Source organism: Hyperolius riggenbachi, chromosome 8 (genome assembly GCF_040937935.1).
Source record: "Hyperolius riggenbachi isolate aHypRig1 chromosome 8, aHypRig1.pri, whole genome shotgun sequence".
NCBI classification, from domain to species: Eukaryota; Metazoa; Chordata; class Amphibia; order Anura; family Hyperoliidae; genus Hyperolius; species Hyperolius riggenbachi.
In genome coordinates this window covers 43137243-43159112 of record NC_090653.1, presented here as the reverse complement: position 1 = coordinate 43159112, position 21870 = coordinate 43137243, and the positions used below count along the sequence as shown (strand labels likewise).

Below are 21870 nucleotides of genomic sequence, written 5' to 3'. Positions count from 1 at the left end.
GTGCTGCTCATATCCATGTCCTACATTCCCAGCATGCATTGCAAGAACTTCGAAATGTGCTGTTTCTCCTGGGGAAGATGGCAAATGCCATATGGATAAAGGGCCAGAAAATCATCACCGTATAGGTTCACCGGGGTGTTCTATTATGGGGATCTTCTGGACTTTTGGCGCTTGAGGCAAACTTGTGAAGATGCTTCCCGCCCCCCCCCATAGGTAGTATAATTGCCCCCAGTATAGGTAATCTGGAGGGGTTAGCAGTCAGGAAGTGGGGCAGCAGGCACAGCGGTGGGGGAGGATCAGGCCCCCCCCCCTCACCTGGGTCCTCCTGCCCGCTCTCCCCCTCCAGCTATTACTGCAGAGTATAAGTAGGCAGCTGGCAGGGAAGCAATGACTCGCCTCCTTCCGCATTCCAGCATGCGTTCCACCTCTCGTCACTTCCTGCAATGCCATCCATTTTACAGTACAGTGGGCGGCATTGCAGGAAGTGACGAGAGGTGGAACGAGGAAGGTGAGTTATGGCTTCCCTGCCGGTTGCCTACTACACTGCGGTAATAGCTGGAGGGGGAGAGCAGACAGGGGGACCAAGGTGAGGGGGGTCCAACCCCCCCTCCCCTCCCCAGCGCTGTGCCCGCTGCCCCCCCCTTTCTGGCTGCAACCCCCTCCAGCTCAGCGGCCCTCCCACCCATGGCAAGGTGGGTGCCGCCTGAGGAACCCGCCACATAGGCGGGCTGGGGATGTTAATTTTATATATTTATAACTTGCAGCTTTTGACCTGCAGTGGTAGATTTTTTTGTATTTTTTTTTTACTTTCTGTAATCTTTTTTTATTTTTTCCCCTCTATTTTAAAACTGCCCCACAGTTTCTCTGTAGTATGTAGTCCCACAGAGCGTGGGTCCTGGACATACCAGTACCCTCAAGTTTGTTTTTTTTTTGTTTTTTTCTTCTTCCAGGCATGCCCTGTTGGAATCACTGAAATGTTTAGGGACATTGGCAATTGGCAGAGTTCAGTTCTGGCAGAACTCCAATCTTCTCGCATTGTCCTGCAGCACCATATGCCACAGAGAACAATCCATAGTTGGTTCTTTGATGGTTAGATCCCCAGGTGCAAAACTATCACATTTACTCCACCGTGCTTTACAGTTTGTATCTGGCTATGCTGGTGAAATGCTGTCTTTGGTTTTTTGATACGTCTTTTTTGGTACTATGGTCAGATGTTTCTTTGCCTTATCCATCTATAGGGTTGTATTGTCTCGTGCGCACTTGTAGATTAGACCATGATGAGACCCGGGAAATGCTGCAGCTTGTAAAAGAGGGATGACGCTCCTTACATGACATCAAGTAAGAGAGAAAGCTGGCACAGCCAATTTAATTCTTAATTCATTGTGTATAAAAACTGCCACCGTTTCGGAACCACCTACTGTAGGGCCATAGAAGCTTCAGCTGCCAACCTGTTACACATTATGGCTGTGTTTATTATTCTTATTATTTATTGTATTTATAAAGCGCCAACATATTACGCAGCGCTGGACAATAAATAGGGATGCATACAATATTTAGTGGAGACATACAGCAAAATGACAATACCTGAATACAAGAAAGATCAGATCACACAGCACAGTATGAGTACCAGGTAATGCTTAGTCAGTCACTGGATGGAGCATGGAGATTAAGCAAGTTAGGTTCACTCAAGAGGCCTAGCATGGGGTCACAGTAATGGGTGCATGATCAGGTTGGACACAAAAGGAGGAGGACCCTGCCCAAAGGCTTACAATCTAAAGATTGTGTTTAGAGGAGTCTTTTTCCGAGCTTCTCAAATAGGAGCCTTTTCATTGCGGCAGACAGGTTTTTGCCTACGGGAAATAATTGCCTTGATAAAAGGGCCCTATGTGGTTCCTAAACGTTGGCTGTTTTTATACAAAATGAATAAAGAATGATATTGGATGTACCAGCTTACTCCCTTACTCTTTGCCTTAGCCGTATAGATCACAAGGTTACAGATATCCTAGCCTTTGTCAATTTTTTTTTTACAAGAGCAGCAGTGTTGAGAAATGGTTAGACCAGGCATGGGCAAACTCGGCCCTCCAGCTGTTACGGAACTACAAGTCCCACAATGCATTTGCCTTTGAGTCATGACTGTGGCTGTCAGACTCCTGCAATGCATTGTGGGACTTGTAGTTCTTTAACAGCTGGAGGGCCAAGTTTGCCCATGCCTGGGTTAGACTTAGACTTTCTTGTTCCTCAGCAGTATTTTGTTCACGTCTCCTCTGTCCATCTCCCCCCGCAGCATGTCATGTCTGGACTTGGTGAGGCTGGTAGACCTCCGCGTGTCTCCACCATTAGTGGGGTAAGTATATTAAGCCTCCATCATACTCCCCTTTCTCTGTGTTGGTGGATCTCCTTTTCCTGTAGACCATGTGTCTTCTCCTGTTGGTGTTTGCATGTATGACCCTTTCCTGGTCGGGTTGTTTACATGTAGAATAGGAGATGTAAAGTGTACAGAACCATGTTCTGATTTATACCGTTTACTGTTGTCCTCCTTCTCTTTTCCACCCCCCTCCCATCTTCTTTGTCTTTGCATTTTCTGCATCTTTTCTGGACTCTTCTCAATGTTCCTGGCTTCATCCTGTCCTTTCTCTTCCCACCCGACCCCCTTGTGGCTCTTCTCTCCACTGCCGCCTTCTTCTTCTTCTCTTCCCTTTCTCACTTCTCTGCTTAGAGTGATGGTTCCTCTCTTGATGTCCATTTAAACTTGGACCAGCAGCCCTCCATCCAGGTATGAGACGTGGAGAATCTGCCTCTAGTCCTTTGGCCTGTTGTATTATCGCAGTTGATCAGTTGCTGTTTGTGGAGGTGTTTCAGCTGACCTGCTTCGAACACTGAATAAATGCAAATCATTATGATGTTTGTTTAGCTCAGTTCTTTCAAATACTCCATTCTATTTACTTAAACTTGCGTAGTTTGGGTGCTGGAAGGATAAGCTCTTCTGTACCCCACTCTTCAACTCTTTCAGAAGGGCAGTGGAAGGGCTGTGGATTCACCGCCTATCAGCTACTGTCCAGCACTGGCCATATGACACTCTTTAACTGCACTGGACAGGCGTTACCTTGCCTGTCCAGCGATTGTGCTCAGCAGTGAGTGCAAGTCAGCTGTGCCTTCTGTTTTCTGTCAGGGTGCAGGGCATCTTCCCCTTCCTCATTGGCTAATTAAGTCACATGATGGGTGTAACCTAGTGTTGCCCCAATCGTTAATAGGGATCCAGCGATTTTACAGAAAGTTGTTGCACATTGCTGTTTTTTTTTGGGGGGGGGGAGCGGGTTGGTAAAAATTTTGGCATTTTTAGATTAGGATTAAATTTCCTTTCTTTCCTTCCTATATGATGCGCTTTGATGCGGAATAAGCCATACAGTAGCATATTTGTTGGCCTTAAGCACTCAGCAGATTTAGTGACTGTTTTGGGGGACAGTCCTTCCTCTCTTCTTATTGGGCAGATTATGCTGCACGGCAAGCAGCCCAGCAAGAGTGTCTGTACAGTCATTTGGGTAAACCGTAACCAGAATTAATGGCATAAAATTGTTTTGACCAAGCTTATTATACTTAAATGTGCTCAAAAAGGGGACCCTGATCAAAAATCCAATATTCTTGCATTTTTGTATTATTATTATTATTATTTTAGCCACTTTACTTCCCAACACCTTTTCACTACAAAAATCACACCCCTCTAATGGGCAAAGTTTTAAGTGTGTGGCCCTTTTTAAGACACGAATATTGATTGTAATCTAGCTACAGTGTGTATACTAATCTGTAAAATATTAACTGTTCCCATTGCTTCTAAAGTTGTCCAGTGGCCCTACACTTATTTCTTTTCCTCCACTGAAGTGCTGGTAGTCACTCATTTTTATATACAACACTTGGTCCTTAGGACTACGTCCTGAATTTTGTAAAATTGTCCCATATGAGGACTAAAACGCCTTAAAGTGGATCCGAGATAAACTTTTACTCATTGCGTAATTGTGTTCCTTTCTTTCCTCAAGCCAAATACTTTTTTTTTTTTTTTTTAATACTCTAATTCCCTATAAACTAAACAAGTCTCGCCCACAGCTCCTTTTGTGCCTTGGCACTGTAGCAAGGGCTTATGGGAGCTCAGTCTGGGCAGGAGGAGGAGGTTACTAGCCATTGATTTCAGAGGCAGAGTGGAGGAGGAGAGGGGTCTGAATTTACACACAGGCAAGCTGATAGCATCTCCAGCCTTCCACCTGTGACAATGTAAAAAAAACAGAACATGACTGCTCTCATTGTATCATAGGAATAATCATAAACTTTTGAAGCTTTATTAGGACTCATTTTTGTAAGGCAATCGACGTCAACGGGCTTGTATTTTAGAACACAGCTGAAATCTGCTATGCAAGTTTATAGCATTATTGACCAGGGCCACATGAGTTTGTTGCACATTTGAGTAAAAGTACAGCAACGGTTTGAAGTATATGGCGCCACCTAGAGTATGGAGGGCTAAAAGGCATGCAGATGTGGCTTGCGGAATCTTGTAAACTGCTCTTGTATCCATTGCTGCGTCAGTGCCTTGCTGCAACCGTCTAATGCATTCTTTGTTTCTGTTTCCTTGCCTCCTTCCACCTGTCACTCGTCGCCTCTGCTGTTTTCTTTCTCTTTTTTTCCTTCGTTGATGTTCGTGATTTTCTTTTTTTATATATATATTTTACTCTGCTTTTGCTTCCATTGCGACCTCCAATCTTTGTTTACTCCAATCCCTGTCTCGCATTCCACTTCTCTGCCTCCTCTTGCTAATGTCCTTCTGTATCCTTCTCTCCCATGTCTTTGCACCTCTGTTCTACCCTCTGTACAGAGCGAGCCACGCGTCCGCCTGGCCCTGGCCCAGCATATACTGCAGGATGTGCGCGTCATACTGGATCGCTTGGAGGTGAGGACCTGTCAGTTGTGTTTGTGTGTCGCTGTGCTGAAGTGTGTTCGACGGTAACACTACAGCTCTTGTGTGTGTTACCTCTTGTGTTACCACCATGTGTTTGTATTGCAGCTACTCAATGCTAACGACCAGACCGCCGAGCCCATGGAGGCCTCTACACCTGAGAGTGCATCGGCCAATAGGGAAACGCCTGCCCAAGGCACAGAGAGTGCATCGGCCAATAGGGAAACGCCTGCCCAAGGCACAGAGAGTGCATCGGCCAATAGGGAAACGCCTGCCCAAGGCACAGAGAGTGCATCGGCCAATAGGGAAACGCCTGCCCAAGGCACAGAGAGTGCATCGGCCAATAGGGAAACTCCGGCCCAAGGCACACAAAGCACTGAGGGAACAGCCGCTCCACCACCACCAAGGTAACTATTATTATTACTTTATTTTTAGGCCAAAATCTATGACCCGCCAATCGTCCGACATTTCCCCCTGTCCTTATTCCTCAGCCCTCATGCAGAGCGCCGATTTGCAGGTGCGGATCGGTGCAGAGTTCATTTCTGTGCCTCTGTCTTCCAATAACATTGTCCCTCTCTCTGCAGTCACCCCACCCCCGCGGAGTACGTAGAGATCCTGCAGGCCATATCCCGAGTGGAAGAGCGTCTGGCTCCCTTCATGGAGCGATATCGAGAAATCTTCAGCAACGCCACCAATGGCACCTATGAGGAAGTAAGTATATTACTGCCTATTGTCTATAGCAACCTGTCACATTCTGGTGCAGTGACTGGAGTGGAAGCTGTGGCTGGACCTGGCCACTAGGAGGAGTGTAATGTTCTCTCTCTATTTCCCTTACTTGTTTCTATAGGAAGATCGGGACTATGCGCTGCGCCTTGTGAACTCTGTTGGCGAGTGTCTTCGGCTGCTGGGAAATGTTCTGATCGCAGTGTCTGATCTCCGCTGTAACCTGATCCTGCCTGCACCCCGTCACCTGCATGTGGTCCGACCCATGGCACACTACACAGGTCCTATGCTGCTCCAGCCAGCCGCGGCCATCCCCATACAGGTGAGAGCATTGCTGCAGCAACCACCCTCATACAGGGGAGAGCATTGCTGCAGCAACCACCCTCATACAGGGGAGAGCATTGCTGCAGCCACCATCCCCATACAGGTGAGAGCATTGCTGCAGCCACCATCCCCATACAGGTGAGAGCATTGCTGCAGCCACCATCCCCATACTGGTGAGAGCATTGCTGCAGCCACCACCCTCATACAGGGGAGAGCATTGTTGCAGCCACCATCCCCATACAGGTGAGAGCATTGCTGCAGCCACCACCCTCATACAGGGGAGAGCATTGCTGCAGCCACCATCCCCATACAGGTGAGAGCATTGCTGCAGCCACCACCCTCATACAGGGGAGAGCATTGCTGCAGCCATCTCCATACAGTGAGAGCATTGCTGCAGCCATCTCCATACAGGTGAGAGCATTGCTGCAGCCACCATCCTCATACAGGTGAGAGCATTGCTGCAGCCATCTCCATACAGGTGAGAGCATTGCTGCAGCCACCATCCCCATACAGGTGAGAGCATTGCTGCAGCCACCATCCCCATACAGGTGAGAGCATTGCTGCAGCCACCATCCTCATACAGGTGAGAGCATTGCTGCAGCCACCATCCCCATACAGGGGAGAGCATTGCTGCAGCCACCATCCCCATACAGGGGAGAGCATTGCTGCAGCCATCCCCATACAGGTGAGACCATTGCTGCAGCCTCCACCCTCATACAGGGGAGAGCATTGCTGCAGCCACCATCCCCGTACAGGTGAGAGCATTGCTGCTGCAGCCATCCCCATACAGGTGAGACCATTGCTGCAGCCTCCACCCTCATACAGGGGAGAGCATTGCTGCAGCCTCCTCCCTCATACAGGTGAGAGCATTGCTGCAGCAACCACCCTCATACAGGGGAGAGCATTGCTGCAGCCATCCCCATACAGGTGAGAGCATTGCTGCAGCCACCATCCCCATACAGGTGAGAGCATTGCTGCAGCCACCATCCCCATACAGGTGAGAGCATTGCTGCAGCCACCATCCCCATACAGGTGAGAGCATTGCTGCAGCCACCATCCCTATACAGGGGAGAGCATTGCTGCAGCTTTTTTTTTATATATATAAACTTGCATTATACTGTCACAGTTCCAGTTTTAAAACCGCATTCTGTCCTTCAAGCTCAAGCTACAAAACAAAGCCAAATAATGACCCTTTGAACTTTTGAAATAATAACTCTTTGAACCTTCCTGCAGTAAAATCTCAGCCTTATCTCTAGCTGTCTCTCACTGTTGGCTATTTAAGTGCTTTGGAATGGAATAGGTCAGAGAAGCTCTTTTGCATAGATAACTGACTTGTAACTTCCTGTACTGGAAATGACTTTTTCACTAGGATTTGCTTTAATATGTGCATGTCCAGCCTAGAACTGTATAAAGGGAATTACCATACTGAAAGTCTGATTCGGTTCCCACACTTTTGTACCGAAGTCTCTCCCCTTTCTTCCTCTAAATTTCGGTTTCTGCAGCATTTTACTGGCTCCATATGATGCACTGTCTCTTCTCCAGATTAATGTTGGCACCAGAGTCACCATGACGGGAAATGGAGCCCACGCTAATCAGGCAGCCAGTGAAGGCACAGCTGCTTCTGCCACCACCAATGGTGCCTCAGCCACAGCAAATACAGCCAATGAGAGCCAGAGCCCTACCTCTGCAAACGGCAGCCCTCCTCAGACTCCTCCCAGTTCTGGTCCTCCGCCCCCTCCCCCACACCGCCGCGTTATACACATCACGCACCAGACAGGGGAACCGGTCATGATGATGATGAATATCCAAGGTGAGCTGCTGCGATCATTAGTCTGTTATGCTGATCTCCCACAATGCTTTGCTTCATTTATAACATCTGTTGCTGTTTTTCAGAATCAGGACCTGGAGGGTCCCCAAATATTCCTCCATCCTCAGCAGGTGAGGCGCTTGGCTTTCTTCTATAAGAGTAAAGGTTGTCATACACTATGGTATTTCCAGCTGATTTCACTTTGTATACCTGTTGATCCCATCCCATCAGATCTGATCAATAAACATTTGATCAACTTTGGACAGATAGTTGGCTTTAAAGAGAACCAGAGATGAAGCACCCTCATGTATTTTACCATATATATATCAGTGGGAACATTAGAGAAAACGCCTACTCTGCTCTCTGTTTCATTATTTACTGTTCAGATTGCTTCTTATCAGCCCTGATAAAATCCCCGTCTGAGCATTCAGTCTGGCTTTGCTATAATGACTCAGCTATAATGATTCCTGAGCAGAGCCACAAGGGGGCAGGCTTGGGCTTGAAAAGACAGCACAGAAGACAGACTCAGCTATAAAGATTCCAGAACAAAGCCAGACTCAGTCTGGGATTTTATCAGGGCTGATAAGAAGCAAGCTGTGCAGTGCAGAATGAAACAGAGAGTAGGGTAGATGTTTTCTCTAATGTTTCCACTGATATAAATGGTAGAATACATGAGTGTGCTTGATTCCCTTTAAGGTAATCTGTAACAAAAAAAACAACCACCCCTGGGGGATACTTACCTCAGGAGGGGGAAGCCTCTGATCTAAATCCTAATGAAACTTCCCCCATTTTCCCCTGTTCCACCTTCCCCCTCCATGAAGCCACAGCCAACAAGGATGTCAGCTGAATATTTACCTTCCCCGGCTCCAGCGCAGGCGCAGCTTTCCGTTCGGGCTCAAGCAGAAATAGCGGTGTCTGATTGTGTCTGCTCTACTACACATGCGCAATTGAACGGACCTGGTCAGGCTCGGCTATTCCTGTCTGAGCCGGACAGGAAAGCCACTACTACGCCTGTGCTGGATTGCGGTAGGTAACTATATACCTTACCGGTGTTTGGGGGGCTGCCAGCACTCAAATGGGGGAGGATAAGGGTAGCCTCATTAGTATCCCGATGCTTCCCCCTTGCTGGGTAAGTAACCACCTGGGGATCTGGCATGACAATATATTTTCTATTCAGCTAATGGCGGTTAGGATGGGCAGACCATCGCCGCATAACTTTGTAGTGTATAGTGATGGTGATGTCTGGAAGAACTCATGGAAAAGCATGTGATTTGTTTGATCAGCTGATAGATTTGCAAAGCTCTGATTTGCTGTGATCACATCGGGCTTTAGCAGATGATCACGACCTAGCAAATCAGAGACTTGCATATCTATCACATGATTGATCACATGCTTCTCCCATGAGTTCCCCTAGACATGACCATCACTATCAAGTGGTACAATGCTATCAAAAGCAATGTTACAATCAGTTCTCAATAAGGCTTTGGCCTTTATTCACTAAGCTTAAATTGAGCAGCACAAGTTAAAAATCCTGTGCGCACGCTTCATGCTGTAGTACTTCATAAGGTGCGCCGCTAACCTACACCCACCCCTTCCTAAGCACTGTCCGCTTTTCTAATCCCATCCTGAGCCCGTTGGGTCCAGTATCTTTGTAGGACGTGATCCCTGCACTTTGATTGGTCCAGTAGGCTGCCTGTCACGTGACAGGCAGCTTATTGGGCCAATCAAAGTGCGGGGATCAATTTAAGCAGCGCAGCTTAGTGAATCAAGGCCCAAGTCCCACAGGCTGTAGTGTTACATTGATTGCTTGCCATGGCTTGCATCACAGTCAGTCTTGTTAAAAATGATCATTACATTTCAGCTTGCAGCCAGCTGTTGGTGTGTGTAACATGCATAGCTGTAATAGTACTGCAGCAGTGATTGGTTGTTGTATGTTGTAGGTGGAAGCACTCATATACACATGCCGGGACTGCCTCCGGAGTTCATGCAGGCCATTTCCCACCAGATAACCCAGCAAGCCATGGCTGCCGCCACAGGTGAGTACAAGGCCTTTTGTATCTACCTCTGTGTATAGGGGGAGACCTTCCACCGCCTCTTCCTTCTTATGTATGGTTCATATAGCATGAGGAAAAGCAGATGAACACCATCAGGAATTTTTGGGAAGCTGGACAGGGTCACCTCTGGAGGTGCACATCAGCTGGTATTTTGTTACTCCCTCTATTGAGTGTATACAGTGACAGCTCTGTTGAATTAATTTACTCTTGTCAAGTTGCTTAAAATACTAAAAGCCCTCATTAGCCCAATAGAACAGTCCAAGCTCCCCTCTATCAGGCAATGAGAGGAAGATCTGGGTATCACCCTCACTCCTGAACATTGAGTTGTAGTGTTGACTTTTCTTAACAAAAGGTAACAGCTACTTTTCACACATCAAAAGTTCTACATAGGACCTAACTCCTAATCAACTTCACACCATTTCTCCTACTAAATCCAACTTGTGTTTTAGAGGTTGTGGACAAGTGAGAATCTTTGCCCACATAGGGTGGTTCTGCCCTAAAGTTAAACATAACTGGGCAAAAATCACATCACTATTAAAAACTGCTCTGGAAAAATCAATCTCTCCAGATCCCTTACTACTCCTCATAGGCAACAAGCCTTGGGGTTGGAAATGCCCCCAACATAGGCTAGATCAACACATTGCTCAGGTGGCCAGATTACATATAGCCAGGCAGGGGCTCCAGCCTGCTCTCTTCCTAGACCTCACAACTTCCATTCTTTTGGACATCCTTAAAGGATACCCGAGGTGACCTGTGACATGATAAGATAGACATGGGTATGTACAGTTCCCAGCACACAAATAACTATGCTGTGCTCCTTTTTTCCTTTCTCTGCCTGAAAGAGTTAAACATCAGGTATGTAAGTGGCTGACTCAGTCCTGACTCAAACAGGAAGTGACTACAGTATGATCCTCACTGATAAGAAATTACAACTATAAAACACTTTCCTACCAGGAAATGGCTTCCGAGAGCAGGAAAGAGATAAAAAGGGTCATTAGTTCATAGAGTTTAGCTCTGGCATACTTCAATGACTGTGTCATTGAGCACAAACAATAAAACAGTAAAAACTTAACCCTCTGGGCGATACAATTATATCGCCCAGGAGGTGGCGCAGCACTATTTTTTTAAATTTTTTATTTATTAAATCATGTAGCGAGCCCAGGGCTCGCTACATGATAGCCGCAGCGCAGCGGCATCCCCCCGCCCACTCCAATCGCCTTCGGCGATCAGAGTAAGCAGGAAATCCCGTTCAGAACGGGATTTCCTGCTGGGCTTCCCCGGTTGCCATGGCGACGGGGCGGGATAACGTCATGGATGTCGTGACGTCAGAGGGAGTTCCGATCCGCACTGATTGGCCAGGCTGCTCAAGGGGTCGGGGAGGGGGGGGGGGGCCTGCGCGGCACGGCGGATAGCAGCGGATCGGCGGCGAGCGGCTGCGATCGGAAGTTACACGCAGCTAGCAAAGTGCTAGCTGCGTGTAACAAAAAAAAAATTATGCAACATAGGCTAGATCAACACATTGCTCAGGTGGCCAGATTACATATAGCCAGGCAGGGGCTCCAGCCTGCTCTCTTCCTAGACCTCACAACTTCCATTCTTTTGGACATCCTTAAAGGATACCCGAGGTGACCTGTGACATAAGATAGACATGGGTATGTACAGTTCCCAGCACACAAATAACTATGCTGTGCTCCTTTTTTCCTTTCTCTGCCTGAAAGAGTTAAACATCAGGTATGTAAGTGGCTGACTCAGTCCTGACTCAAACAGGAAGTGACTACAGTATGATCCTCACTGATAAGAAATTACAACTATAAAACACTTTCCTACCAGGAAATGGCTTCCGAGAGCAGGAAAGAGATAAAAAGGGTCAATAGTTCATAGATTTTAGCTCTGGCATACTTCAATGACTTTGTCATTGAGCACAAACAATAAAACAGTAAAAACTTAAAGTAGATTTAAACATAAAATAAAACTGTGGAATAACTTAAAAGTCATTTTTAGTAGGAGGATAAATACAATTGTTTTATTTCATTAGTTTATTTTCACCTCGGGTGTCCTTTACCTAGAAACGGCTGTTAGCAGTAGTGAGTAGCACTATGGAGGTATTTACCAAGACATAACAACCCTGGCTCTCTTGTACCGATCTTTCATGGTCTTCGCTCACATACATTATCTGTATGATCTTGGGGAACATAACTGAAGCATCCTGTATGTAAAAGGTTTTATATATGCCTGTTATGTTTTCTGTGCTCTCCCAGTACTAATCAGTAATGTTTTTCCCTAATTGAAAAATATTGTGACCAATGTTTTGTTTTTGTTACTAAGCCTATGTACTATTGCCTATATGTAAGCCCTCCTCTAGTTCTGCCCCTGCGGGGCATCTAACTGCTTGTGTGTAAATATTTGAAATTGACGTTATGTCTAATAAAACTCTTTGAAACTAAAATACTTATAGCCCCACTGCAGCTTTAAAGGGAACCTAAACTGAGAAGCATATGGATGTTTCCTTTCCTTTTAAAGCGGGATTGTCACCATAAAAATCAAATTTCAACAGCAACTGGTCTGAGTGTATTAAGTGATAAAGATGCTAATCCTGCATTCAAAACTTTCATAACTTTTTCTGCTGTTATGGTTTGTAGTTCTCACATACTTTAGGAGCACTGGCCCTAGTGCCAAACAGTTGCATGCTGGGGATTCTTTTTATTTATTCCTCCTCTTCCATTTATTTCCCTACCTAGCTGCTTATCAGAAGCACTCTCTGATCACTTGTGTTTACAAGCAAGGCTGAAGTGACTCAGTGATTGGTGGATAAGACAGTGTAGTTCCTAGTATACACCTCAGTGGGAGTGTCTGAAGACTCTGGGAAGAGGGCAGCTAATGAATACACAATGATCAAGAGAAGGGAGGGGGGGGGGGGGTAAACAAGAGTCAGGGAGGATATGATGTCAGCATTAGCTTGGCAAGATGGCCACTGCCTAGAATAGGATTTTCTGCTTTTCCTTTATAAAATTCACAGTAATCATTACGTGGATAGCACAATACATCTGTTATGTAAGTAGAAGTAGTATTTATCTACTTATATATGTGTTTTTATTTCTAGGTTAGCGTGGGTGTCTCTTGTTCTTTAAAGGACTACTGTAGGGGGAAAAAAGAGTTGCACTTACCTGGGGCTTCTAATGCCCCCCCCGCAGGCGTCCTGCGCCCGCGCAGCCACTCACCGCAGGCCCAGTACACTCTGCGCAGTAGTTTTCCGACTTTAAAGTCGAAATTCCAGAAGTGTACCAGAGGTGGGGACTGGAGTATCGGTAAGTGGCTGCACAGGATGTCTACGGAGAACCATTAGAAGCTCCGGGTAAGTTCAACTATTTTTCCCCCTACAGTAGTCCTTTAAACAATACCATTTGCTTGGCAGTCCTGCTGATCTCTTTGGCTGTAGTAGTGGCTGAATCACAGACTGAAACAAGCATGCAGCTAATCCAGTCTGACTTCAGTCAGAGCACTTGATCTGCATGCTTGCTGAGGGGCTGTGGCTGAAAGTATTAGAGACGCAGGATCAGCAGGAGAGTCTGGCAACTGGTATTATTTTAAAATGAAAAATGCACATCCTTCTCAGTTTAGGTTCCCTTTAACTTTTGTTTACCTGCTACCCTGCTTTTACTAGTAGTGAAGCAAGACAATAATAAAGGTGGCCATACATTAGCCGATGGCCACAAGATAGACCATCTGATAGATCCCTCACTCTTTAAATCTAATGAAAGAGGAGTTACCCACAAACTGCAGACAGACATCCAATAGATTTCAGTATGAAATCTATTTAAAAAATTGTCCTAGGGCTCCGATCTGAATGGCCGGTATATAACTTTTTCATGTTAATGGCGTTATTGGTGGATTGGTAAACTTATTCCCTTCAGTAAATCATATGAGGCTATATCTGTCTGCATTTTGTAGTCTGCATATTAAAGTGGATCTGAGATAAACTTTTACTCATTGCATAATTGTGTTCCTTTCCTATTGTTTATAGGGAATTCCTCAAGCCAAATACTTTTTTGTTTTTTGTTTTAATACTCTTAATTCCCTATAAACGAAACAAGCCTCGCCCACAGCTTTTCAGAGTGCCTTGGCATTTTTGCAGACAGTAGCAAGGGCTTATGGGAGCTCTTCTGGCCAGGAGGAGGTTACTAGCCAGATATTTCAGAGGCAGAGGGGAGGAGGGGGAATTGGGTTTTTCACAGGCTGTAGGCTGGAGATGCAGATCAGCTTGCCTGTGTGTAATGTTTACAAACATGGCTGCTGTCGTATCACAGGAATAAATAATCATATTCTGTTGAAGCTGTTTGCAGCTAGATTTGCTGTGTAAACCATCTAAACTTTAGATAAGATATATAGACACGTTACTTGTTATAGTTAGTTTTTCGTCTTGGATCCGCTTTAAGCCAATAAAAAGTATTCTCCAAACGCTATACCTGCTGCCTTAACACTCTGTGTTCACAATTCTTGAAGCTCTACAGTTGTAGATATATGTGGTTTTTGTTTGTTTTGTTTTTTTGCCCATATTTTTGTTATGTTGGTGTAGCATGTGCCATAGGAGCTTCGAGCTGTGTTGATTGTCTTTGAATGTGCAGAACCCAATGTTAATAATACTGACAGAGAAAATGATTTGCAGGACAACAGATTCCCGGCTTCCAGGCTGCTCCACCTCGCTTTGTCTTCACAAGACCAGCCGCTCCCACCCAGCCTCAAGCTACACCCACAGCCACCACTCCTCCCAACGGGTCAGGCGGTGTGCCTGCAGGAGGGCCTAGTGCAACGGTAAGTGGGGTCAGGTGACCTCTTTTGGTCAATGATATTTCAGAATTTCCATCCCCTCCTGTCAGGTTACACCTAGCTTTGTAAGTTTGGCGTGTCACACAGGGAACATCACCGAATGGGCGGGTTGAGTGAGAACAATGCTCTTAAGCGATCGATTCACTGGGCTGATTGCTGGTCTAGGCGTCGGGTGCCACTGTACTCGTGCTACATTCTCAGGAGACAAGACAATGGCCACCTCATTTGAGTTTCATCCAGCGTGTTTACAAGGCTTGCTTACATAAGTGGAGAGAAGGCTCTGAATTGTGTAGAGCATGGGTGTTAAACACAAGGCCCGCAGGTTGAATGTGGCCCTCGCCATTTTATGTGGCCCTTGAGAGCTTCAAATGTGCATCAGTGTAAGCAGCACACTGCCTTCCCATTCAGAGGATGACGGCATTTCTGGTTGAAGCATTGGCAGTCTGAGCCTTGGCACAGCAACAACCCACGAGACCCCCTCCATGAAATTAGTATGTGGTCACCTTCTTGAATGCGAATCCCCCCAACCATGTGGCCAGTAAAACACACACCTTACCCCCTCTCCCCAAATAGTAGTGCAGCGAAGCAGTGTAATCTTCACCTGCTCCCGTGCTGCGTCACGTCTTTTCCGTTCTTCAAGGTAGCTTCATGCTCTATACTTCCATATCTCCAGCTTCCGACCACGTGAAGTACAAAAAGAGCTAGCGGTATGCAGCAAAGAGCATGTGGGCGTCTGAAAGATTAGAGGGAAACCCAAAGCGGCACTGGAGCAGGTAAATATTACACTGCTCCACTGCACAAGGGGGAGTGACGGGGATCCATGCCCCCCGTGATCAGTTTATGCCACTTGATTTGAGACTGTTCAGTAAATATTAAATCTTAATAAACAATTTGGCCCGCAACTTGGATTGTTTCTAGATTTTGGCCTCTTATGTGATTGCGTTTGACACACCTGGTATAGAGCCTTCCCATTCTTCCATCCTGCCCATTGTTCCTTAGCTCTCAGTCGGTAAAGCTGTTTGGCCAAAAACTCTTTGGTCCTGAGTAGCTCAGAAGACGAGTGCTTTGCAGTAGCGATTAACTCATTCTCCGAACTACTCTGAGCCACATGTAGTTCTGAAGAGTTGTTCCACTGAGCCAGCCGAACAGCTTTACCAGCAGACAGCAGGGGAACAGGAAGGCTCTTTATTATCCAGAGTATTCCCTCTTTTTGGGTTAAGTATCAAACCTTAAGGGCCCATTCACACTAGAAGTGCTTTTCTGAGCGTTTTGCTATTGATTAGCGGTTTTTAAAATCGCTCCCATTCACTTTGAAGTGAACCAGAGAAGAAGCACCCTCATGTATTTACCATATATATCCGTGGTAAGATTAGAGAAAACACCTACCCTTCTCTCTGTTTCATTCTTCACTGCTCAGTCTGCCTGTTAGCAGCCCTGATTAAATCCCTGACTGAGCATTCAGTCTGGCTTTGCTCAGGAATCTTTATAGCTGAGTCATTATAGCAGAGCCAGAAGGGGGCAGGCTTGGGCTTGAAAAGACATCAGAGAAGACAGACTCGGATATGATTCCTGAGCAAAGCCAGACTGAATGCTGAGAGGCAAAAAGAGCTAAGTGATCAATGGATTGATTTTAATGTATAAATACAGCAGCTTTCAGAGCAGTAAACTGTACTTTGAGAATTTGTAGACAGACAATATTACTTGTGCACAAAAGCAGATATGATAACTGATTTGTAATAAACACATTTTTATTGAATGTTATGCCAGAGATTTAGCCCACTTTTAAAGGGAACCCAAGATGAGAGGGAAATGGAGGCTGCCATATTTATTTCCTTGTAAACAATGCCAGTTGCCTGGCAACCCTGTTGATCTTCTGGCATAAGTAGTGTCTGAGTCAAAACAGGGGAATAAGCATATGGCTAATCCAGTAAAACCTGAGTCAGAGTACCTGATCTGCTGCATGCTTGTTTAGGGCCTATGGCTTGAGACACAGGATCAGGAGGACTGCCGGGCAACTGGTATTGTTTAAAAGGAAATACAAATGGCAGCCTCCATGTCCCTCGCACCTTGGATTCCCTTTAAGTTCATGCCATTTTGTCTTTTTTTGTTTTGTTTTTTTTAGCCTCCTCCAACATCCCTGACCCAGATAATCAATGGCCTAGTAGGACAGCTTCTCATGCACCCGTTTGTTGTTGGTAAGTGATTTGCGTACTATCCAATGCATTTTATTCTTGTCCTACTGTCTGTATTCTTCTCTTTCCCACTTATAATCATACAGGTAGATGAATTATCAGAGTACCTGAGCCCCATGTGATTGTGATCAATGCAGCCCAACCAGGAACTGGCGGGGACCAACTGTTTGTCGCGGTTTTGTTTTGTTTTTGTTAGTTTTTTACTATACTGAGCAATTATCCCATAAATAGAACTGCTGCATGGCAACTTTCCCAGCAGGATGGACAGCTGTGTCCCCTCTGAAAAAATAAATAAATTTATATTTAGTATTACAGTATGTATTTACTGTATAGAGCACTGACCTCTTCTGCAGCACTTTCCAGATTACATAGGCATGTCGCTGACTGTCCTCAGGAGCTCACAATCAAATCCTACCATAGTCACAGTCTAATGTCCTACCATATTATTATTATTATTATTATTATGTATTTACATAACACTGACATCTTCTGCAACACTGTACAGAGTGCATAGTTATGTCACTGACTGTCCTCAGAGGAGCTCACAATCTAATCCTACCATAGTCAAAGGGCTAATGTCCTACCATATTATTATTATGTATTTCTATAGTACTGACATCTCCTTACAGCACATTACAGAGTACATAGTCATGTCACTGACTGTCCTCAGAGGAGCTCACAATCCAATCCTACCATAGTCCTATGTTCATTATAGTCTAGGGGGAAGCCAATTATCTGTTTGTTTGATTTTGGGATGTGATGGGAAACCAGAGTGCCTGGAGGAAACCCACACATACAGGAAGGGGGGGGGGCATGAACACTCCGTGCAGGTAGTGTTTATGTATTTTTAAATTAGGTACAATCTGTCGCAAACAAATGTATCTGCAGTATCTGTTACTTCTAAGTATTGCATCTTTTATTTTTTTGTACTCCATTTTGTGTCCTTTCTCACTCTTTTTTGGGGCTTTTATAACAGTTGATGCTTCTTCTATTGTAGCTCAAAATGGGAGCCCAACCAGTACCTCTTCCTCCTCCTCCTCCTCGTCTAGTTCCACTTCTAGCAGCACCTCCACCAGCACCACCTCTACCAGCACTACAAGTACCACCAGCACCTCTTCTTCCTCCTCCTCCTTTCCCACTTTTCCAAGCACTCCCTCCGCACCCTCTGCACCAACTTCACAGCCCCTCCCCGGACTAGAGCAGCAGCTATCGCAGCTCCTGGGATCATTGATGGGCACCGCAAGCTCCGGCATGGCCAACATCGCCATGGGAGCGCCAAGCATTGCCGTGACTGTACCAGGGATGCCAGGATTCTTTCCAGGAGCCACAGATCTCCTACTGGTAAGAGGGCAAATTGTATAAATAATCATGTAAATTGCATTGTGTATATATTTGTGTGTTTGTGTATACATACACACGGAACTATTACCTGATGTGTATAGTTCTATATATTTATATTGACATGCTAGAGACCTCCTTAAAGCGGACCCAAACCAAACATTTTTTTAATAAAAAAAATATTTAGTTGCACCACTCTGACATATACAAAGATAAATAAACACTCCTTCAAACCTATGATAATTTTAGTGCATGCTTTTCACCAGGGCTGTGGAGTCGGAGTCGTGGAGTCGGAGTCGTGGAGTCGGGCAATTTTGGGTGCCTGGAGTCGGAGTCGGGAAAAAATGCACCGACTCCGACTCCTAATGAATTTGTAACTGTAATTAAAATAGAAAATATGATAAAATGTTCTATTTCTCAGATAATAGTCATTAAAAATAATGTATATATACAGTAATAGCTGTGCTTAGTCCCCAAAAATGAAATAAACTAATCAAAATTAGTTACTTGTGCTGCTTCAATAAAGCAGTCCCCATATTTTTAAGGTCAGATATACATATCTGATTGTGACTGTATGTATGATGTGTACACAGGAATCTCTTATATATACTAAATAACATCTATGCTGTAAGAATAAAGCCTGATGTGTAGCTGTGTCACTAATAGAGATGGTCAATGAGATGGAAATAATTCTGCACTGATGCTGATTTATGCAAATGTATGCACTCCCTTTGCTGATGAAATCAAATAATTTGATATGTTGTTAAAATTTGGTTTGGTGACTACAAATTAAAGGGTACCTGAGACGGATGAAAAGTAAAGTTTTATACATACCTGGGGCTTCCTCCAGCCCCCTTCAGGCTAATCAGTCCCTCGCTGTCCTCCACCACCCGGATCTTCTGCTATGAGTCCTGGTAATTCAGCCAGTGAGCGCTGTCCGGCCGAATGCCGCTCCCACAGCCAGGAACATTCTGCACCTGCGCAATAGTGCTGCACAGGTGTAGTATGCTCCTGGCGGCGGAGTGTGTGCATGCGCACTACGCCCGACTGGCTCAAGTACCTGGACTCATAGCAGAAGATCCAGGTGGTGGAGGAGGACAACGAGGGACTGATTATCCTGAAGGCGGCTGGAGGAAGCCCCAGGTATGTATAAAACTTTAATTTCATCTGTCTCAGGTTTACTTTGTTACACAGTAGTACTATACATATGCACTCCCCACAGAGCTGCAGGGAATCCACTGAGAATGCTGTGCACACTGAACACAGAGGTGTTGTCTGTCACCCATAAACCTTGTTCAGATTGTGCATGAAGAATGTGTAATAGAGGAAGAATCTCCTCATTCCCCTGCAGAGTACCTGCACATCATTCTTACATGTACCCACACTTACATTGCCTAGGGCCTGATAGATGTTCTTTGTTCCGGTTTGTACCTTTTACAAGTACTCTTAGCAAGGACTAGTTTTAGTCTAAAGGGAATAAATATAGTAGTCTACATATCCTTCTCACTTCAGTTGTCTTGTAAAATTCCTAAGCGTTGGCAGTTAAGAGACGAATTTCATGTTACATACTTTTAATCAACAAAATTGTAATATGCAAATTAGAGGAGTCGGAGTCGGTGGAATCCTAAACTGAGGAGTCGGAGTCGGTGGATTTTTGGACCGACTCCACAGCCCTGCTTTTCACCCTTCTCTTTTCATAGCTAGGATTATACTGGGGGCAGCCATTAGCAATTCCTCCATTGCCAGACACCATCTACTCCACCAGTTTGCCGGAAAAATTCCGGCAATTTGAAAGGAAAGGAGGGGTTCCTCCAATAAATGTAAAATATTTTAAATTTGTCATCATGCAGCTGAAAAAAGGCTGCTATTTATTATTATAATTTAGAAAATAGATTTTATTTCTGAAATCTTGTATTTTTAATTTGGGTCCACTTTAAAAGACAACTATCACAAAAATTGTAAAAAGTAAAATACACTTGTATTAGTTGTATGTTTTGTCACAGAGTAAAATGCATTTTACATTTATACTGTATATTCCTACATATAGTAGAGTCCCGGTTAACTATTCAGCAATCTCAACCGGCATGCCTGGCGGGGAGAATGGGGGCGTTCCTACCTTGGTTTGCAGAGTATTGTGCGGCGACTTACGAATATTTCAGGCACCAGTCTTCTTCTCGCCTGTAGCTCCCAGAGGCTTTGTGGCGAACCTCGTATTGCCTCCCCGGTGTGTCACCTGACCTGCATCGTGTCACGTGACACATTGGAGCCCTGCTTGGAGAATGCCCGCAAAGCCTCTGAGAGCTACAGGATAGAAGAAGACTGGCGCCTGAAGCATTCATAAGTCGCAACTGCTGCGCAATACTCTGCCTTTAGTCAATGGGTGGGAGGTTAGTGTTATATTTAACAATGGTTGCTTGACTTCTCAAGCAACCGGCAAGCACACATCCGGCATCAGGCGATGTAAGGGCAGATCGACGAAGAGACAGAGCTCTCTCTGATCGAATCTGATCACAGAGAGATCTCATGGGCGCTATAAACTGCAGGCCGATTCCCGAGCAAATTCAGCATGAAATCTTTCGAGAATCAGCCTTATGATGTCGCCTTGCTGCCCCCGACGCTGTCCCTCCAGTGTAAGATGTGCCCCGTGCAATTATAGTTTACCAGCAGCTGCCCACTGCTGTCACCGCACTCCTTCCGGATTCGCGCCCCACGTGGTTGCTGGAGTATTGCATCACACATGCGCCTTAAAGGGAAGGTTCACGCAGGAGCTAAAAAAAAAATAAAAATCCAAATCCACTTACCTGAGGCTTCCTCGAGCCTGTGGCAGGCAGGACGTGCCCTCGCCGTGGCTCCGCAGGCTCCTGGTCTTCTCCGGTGGCGCACCCGACCTGGCCAGGCCCGGCTGCCAGGTTGGGCTCTTCTGCGCTCCAAAATGCGCCTCACGGGGGCGCACTGACGTCATCGGATGTCCTCCAGGCTGTACTGCGCAGTACTGGCCAGGTCGGGTGCGCCACCGAAGAAGACTGAGAGCCTGCGGAGCCACGGCGAGGGCACGCCCTGTCTGCCACGGGCTGGAGGAAGCCCCAGGTAAGTGGATTTGGATTTTTATTTTTTTTAGCTCCTGCGGAAACCTTCCCTTTAAAGAGGAACTCCAGTGAAAATAATGTAGTAAAAAAAGTGCTTCATTTTTACCATAATTATGTAGAAATGATTTAGTCAGTGTTTGCTCATTGTAAAATCTTTCCTCTCCCAGATTCACATTCTGACATGTATTACATGGTGACATTGTTACTGTGGGCAGGTTATGTAGCTGTTTCTAGCTGTTCTGGCTTTAACAGACACCTGTAAACAGACATTTCCTGTCTGTGAACATTGTTACATTGTGGCAGTTTGCCCAGAGTACGCGGTACCAGAGCCTCTTTTGGGAGGGGTTTCAGCACAAAATCAGTCATACAGCGCCCCCTGATGGTCTGTTTGTGAAATGCAATAGATTTGTCATGTAAAAGCGGGTATCAGCTACTGATTGGGATAAAGTTAAATTCTTGGTCGGAGTTTCTCTTTAAGTGCTATAACGCGGTGCGCTGGGAACCACGTAGGGAGCGAATTCAGGAATGAGGAGACAGCGGCTGACAGCAGCAGGTTAAGTATAACTGCATAACTAAAACTGTA

At 45.6% G+C, this 21870-nt stretch overlaps 1 protein-coding gene across 4 annotated transcripts in view; it reads left to right on the top strand.

Annotated features, from left to right (window-relative positions):
• Positions 1–21870, top strand: part of BAG6 (BAG cochaperone 6) — a 67204-nt gene that overhangs the window by 27468 nt on the left and 17866 nt on the right. For 2 of the 4 annotated variants that reach the window (XM_068250324.1, XM_068250323.1), the window contains exons 5-16: positions 2285–2344; positions 2717–2773; positions 4859–4933; positions 5048–5346; positions 5524–5650; positions 5787–5984; positions 7529–7796; positions 7880–7924; positions 9734–9829; positions 14511–14656; positions 16794–16866; positions 17861–18204. In XM_068250324.1, the coding sequence (XP_068106425.1) occupies positions 2285–2344; positions 2717–2773; positions 4859–4933; positions 5048–5346; positions 5524–5650; positions 5787–5984; positions 7529–7796; positions 7880–7924; positions 9734–9829; positions 14511–14656; positions 16794–16866; positions 17861–18204 (1788 nt within the window). The remainder of the gene's footprint in view (positions 1–2284; positions 2345–2716; positions 2774–4858; positions 4934–5047; positions 5347–5523; positions 5651–5786; positions 5985–7528; positions 7797–7879; positions 7925–9733; positions 9830–14510; positions 14657–16793; positions 16867–17860; positions 18205–21870) is intronic. The other 2 variants (XM_068250327.1, XM_068250325.1) reach the window with 1 other exon arrangement.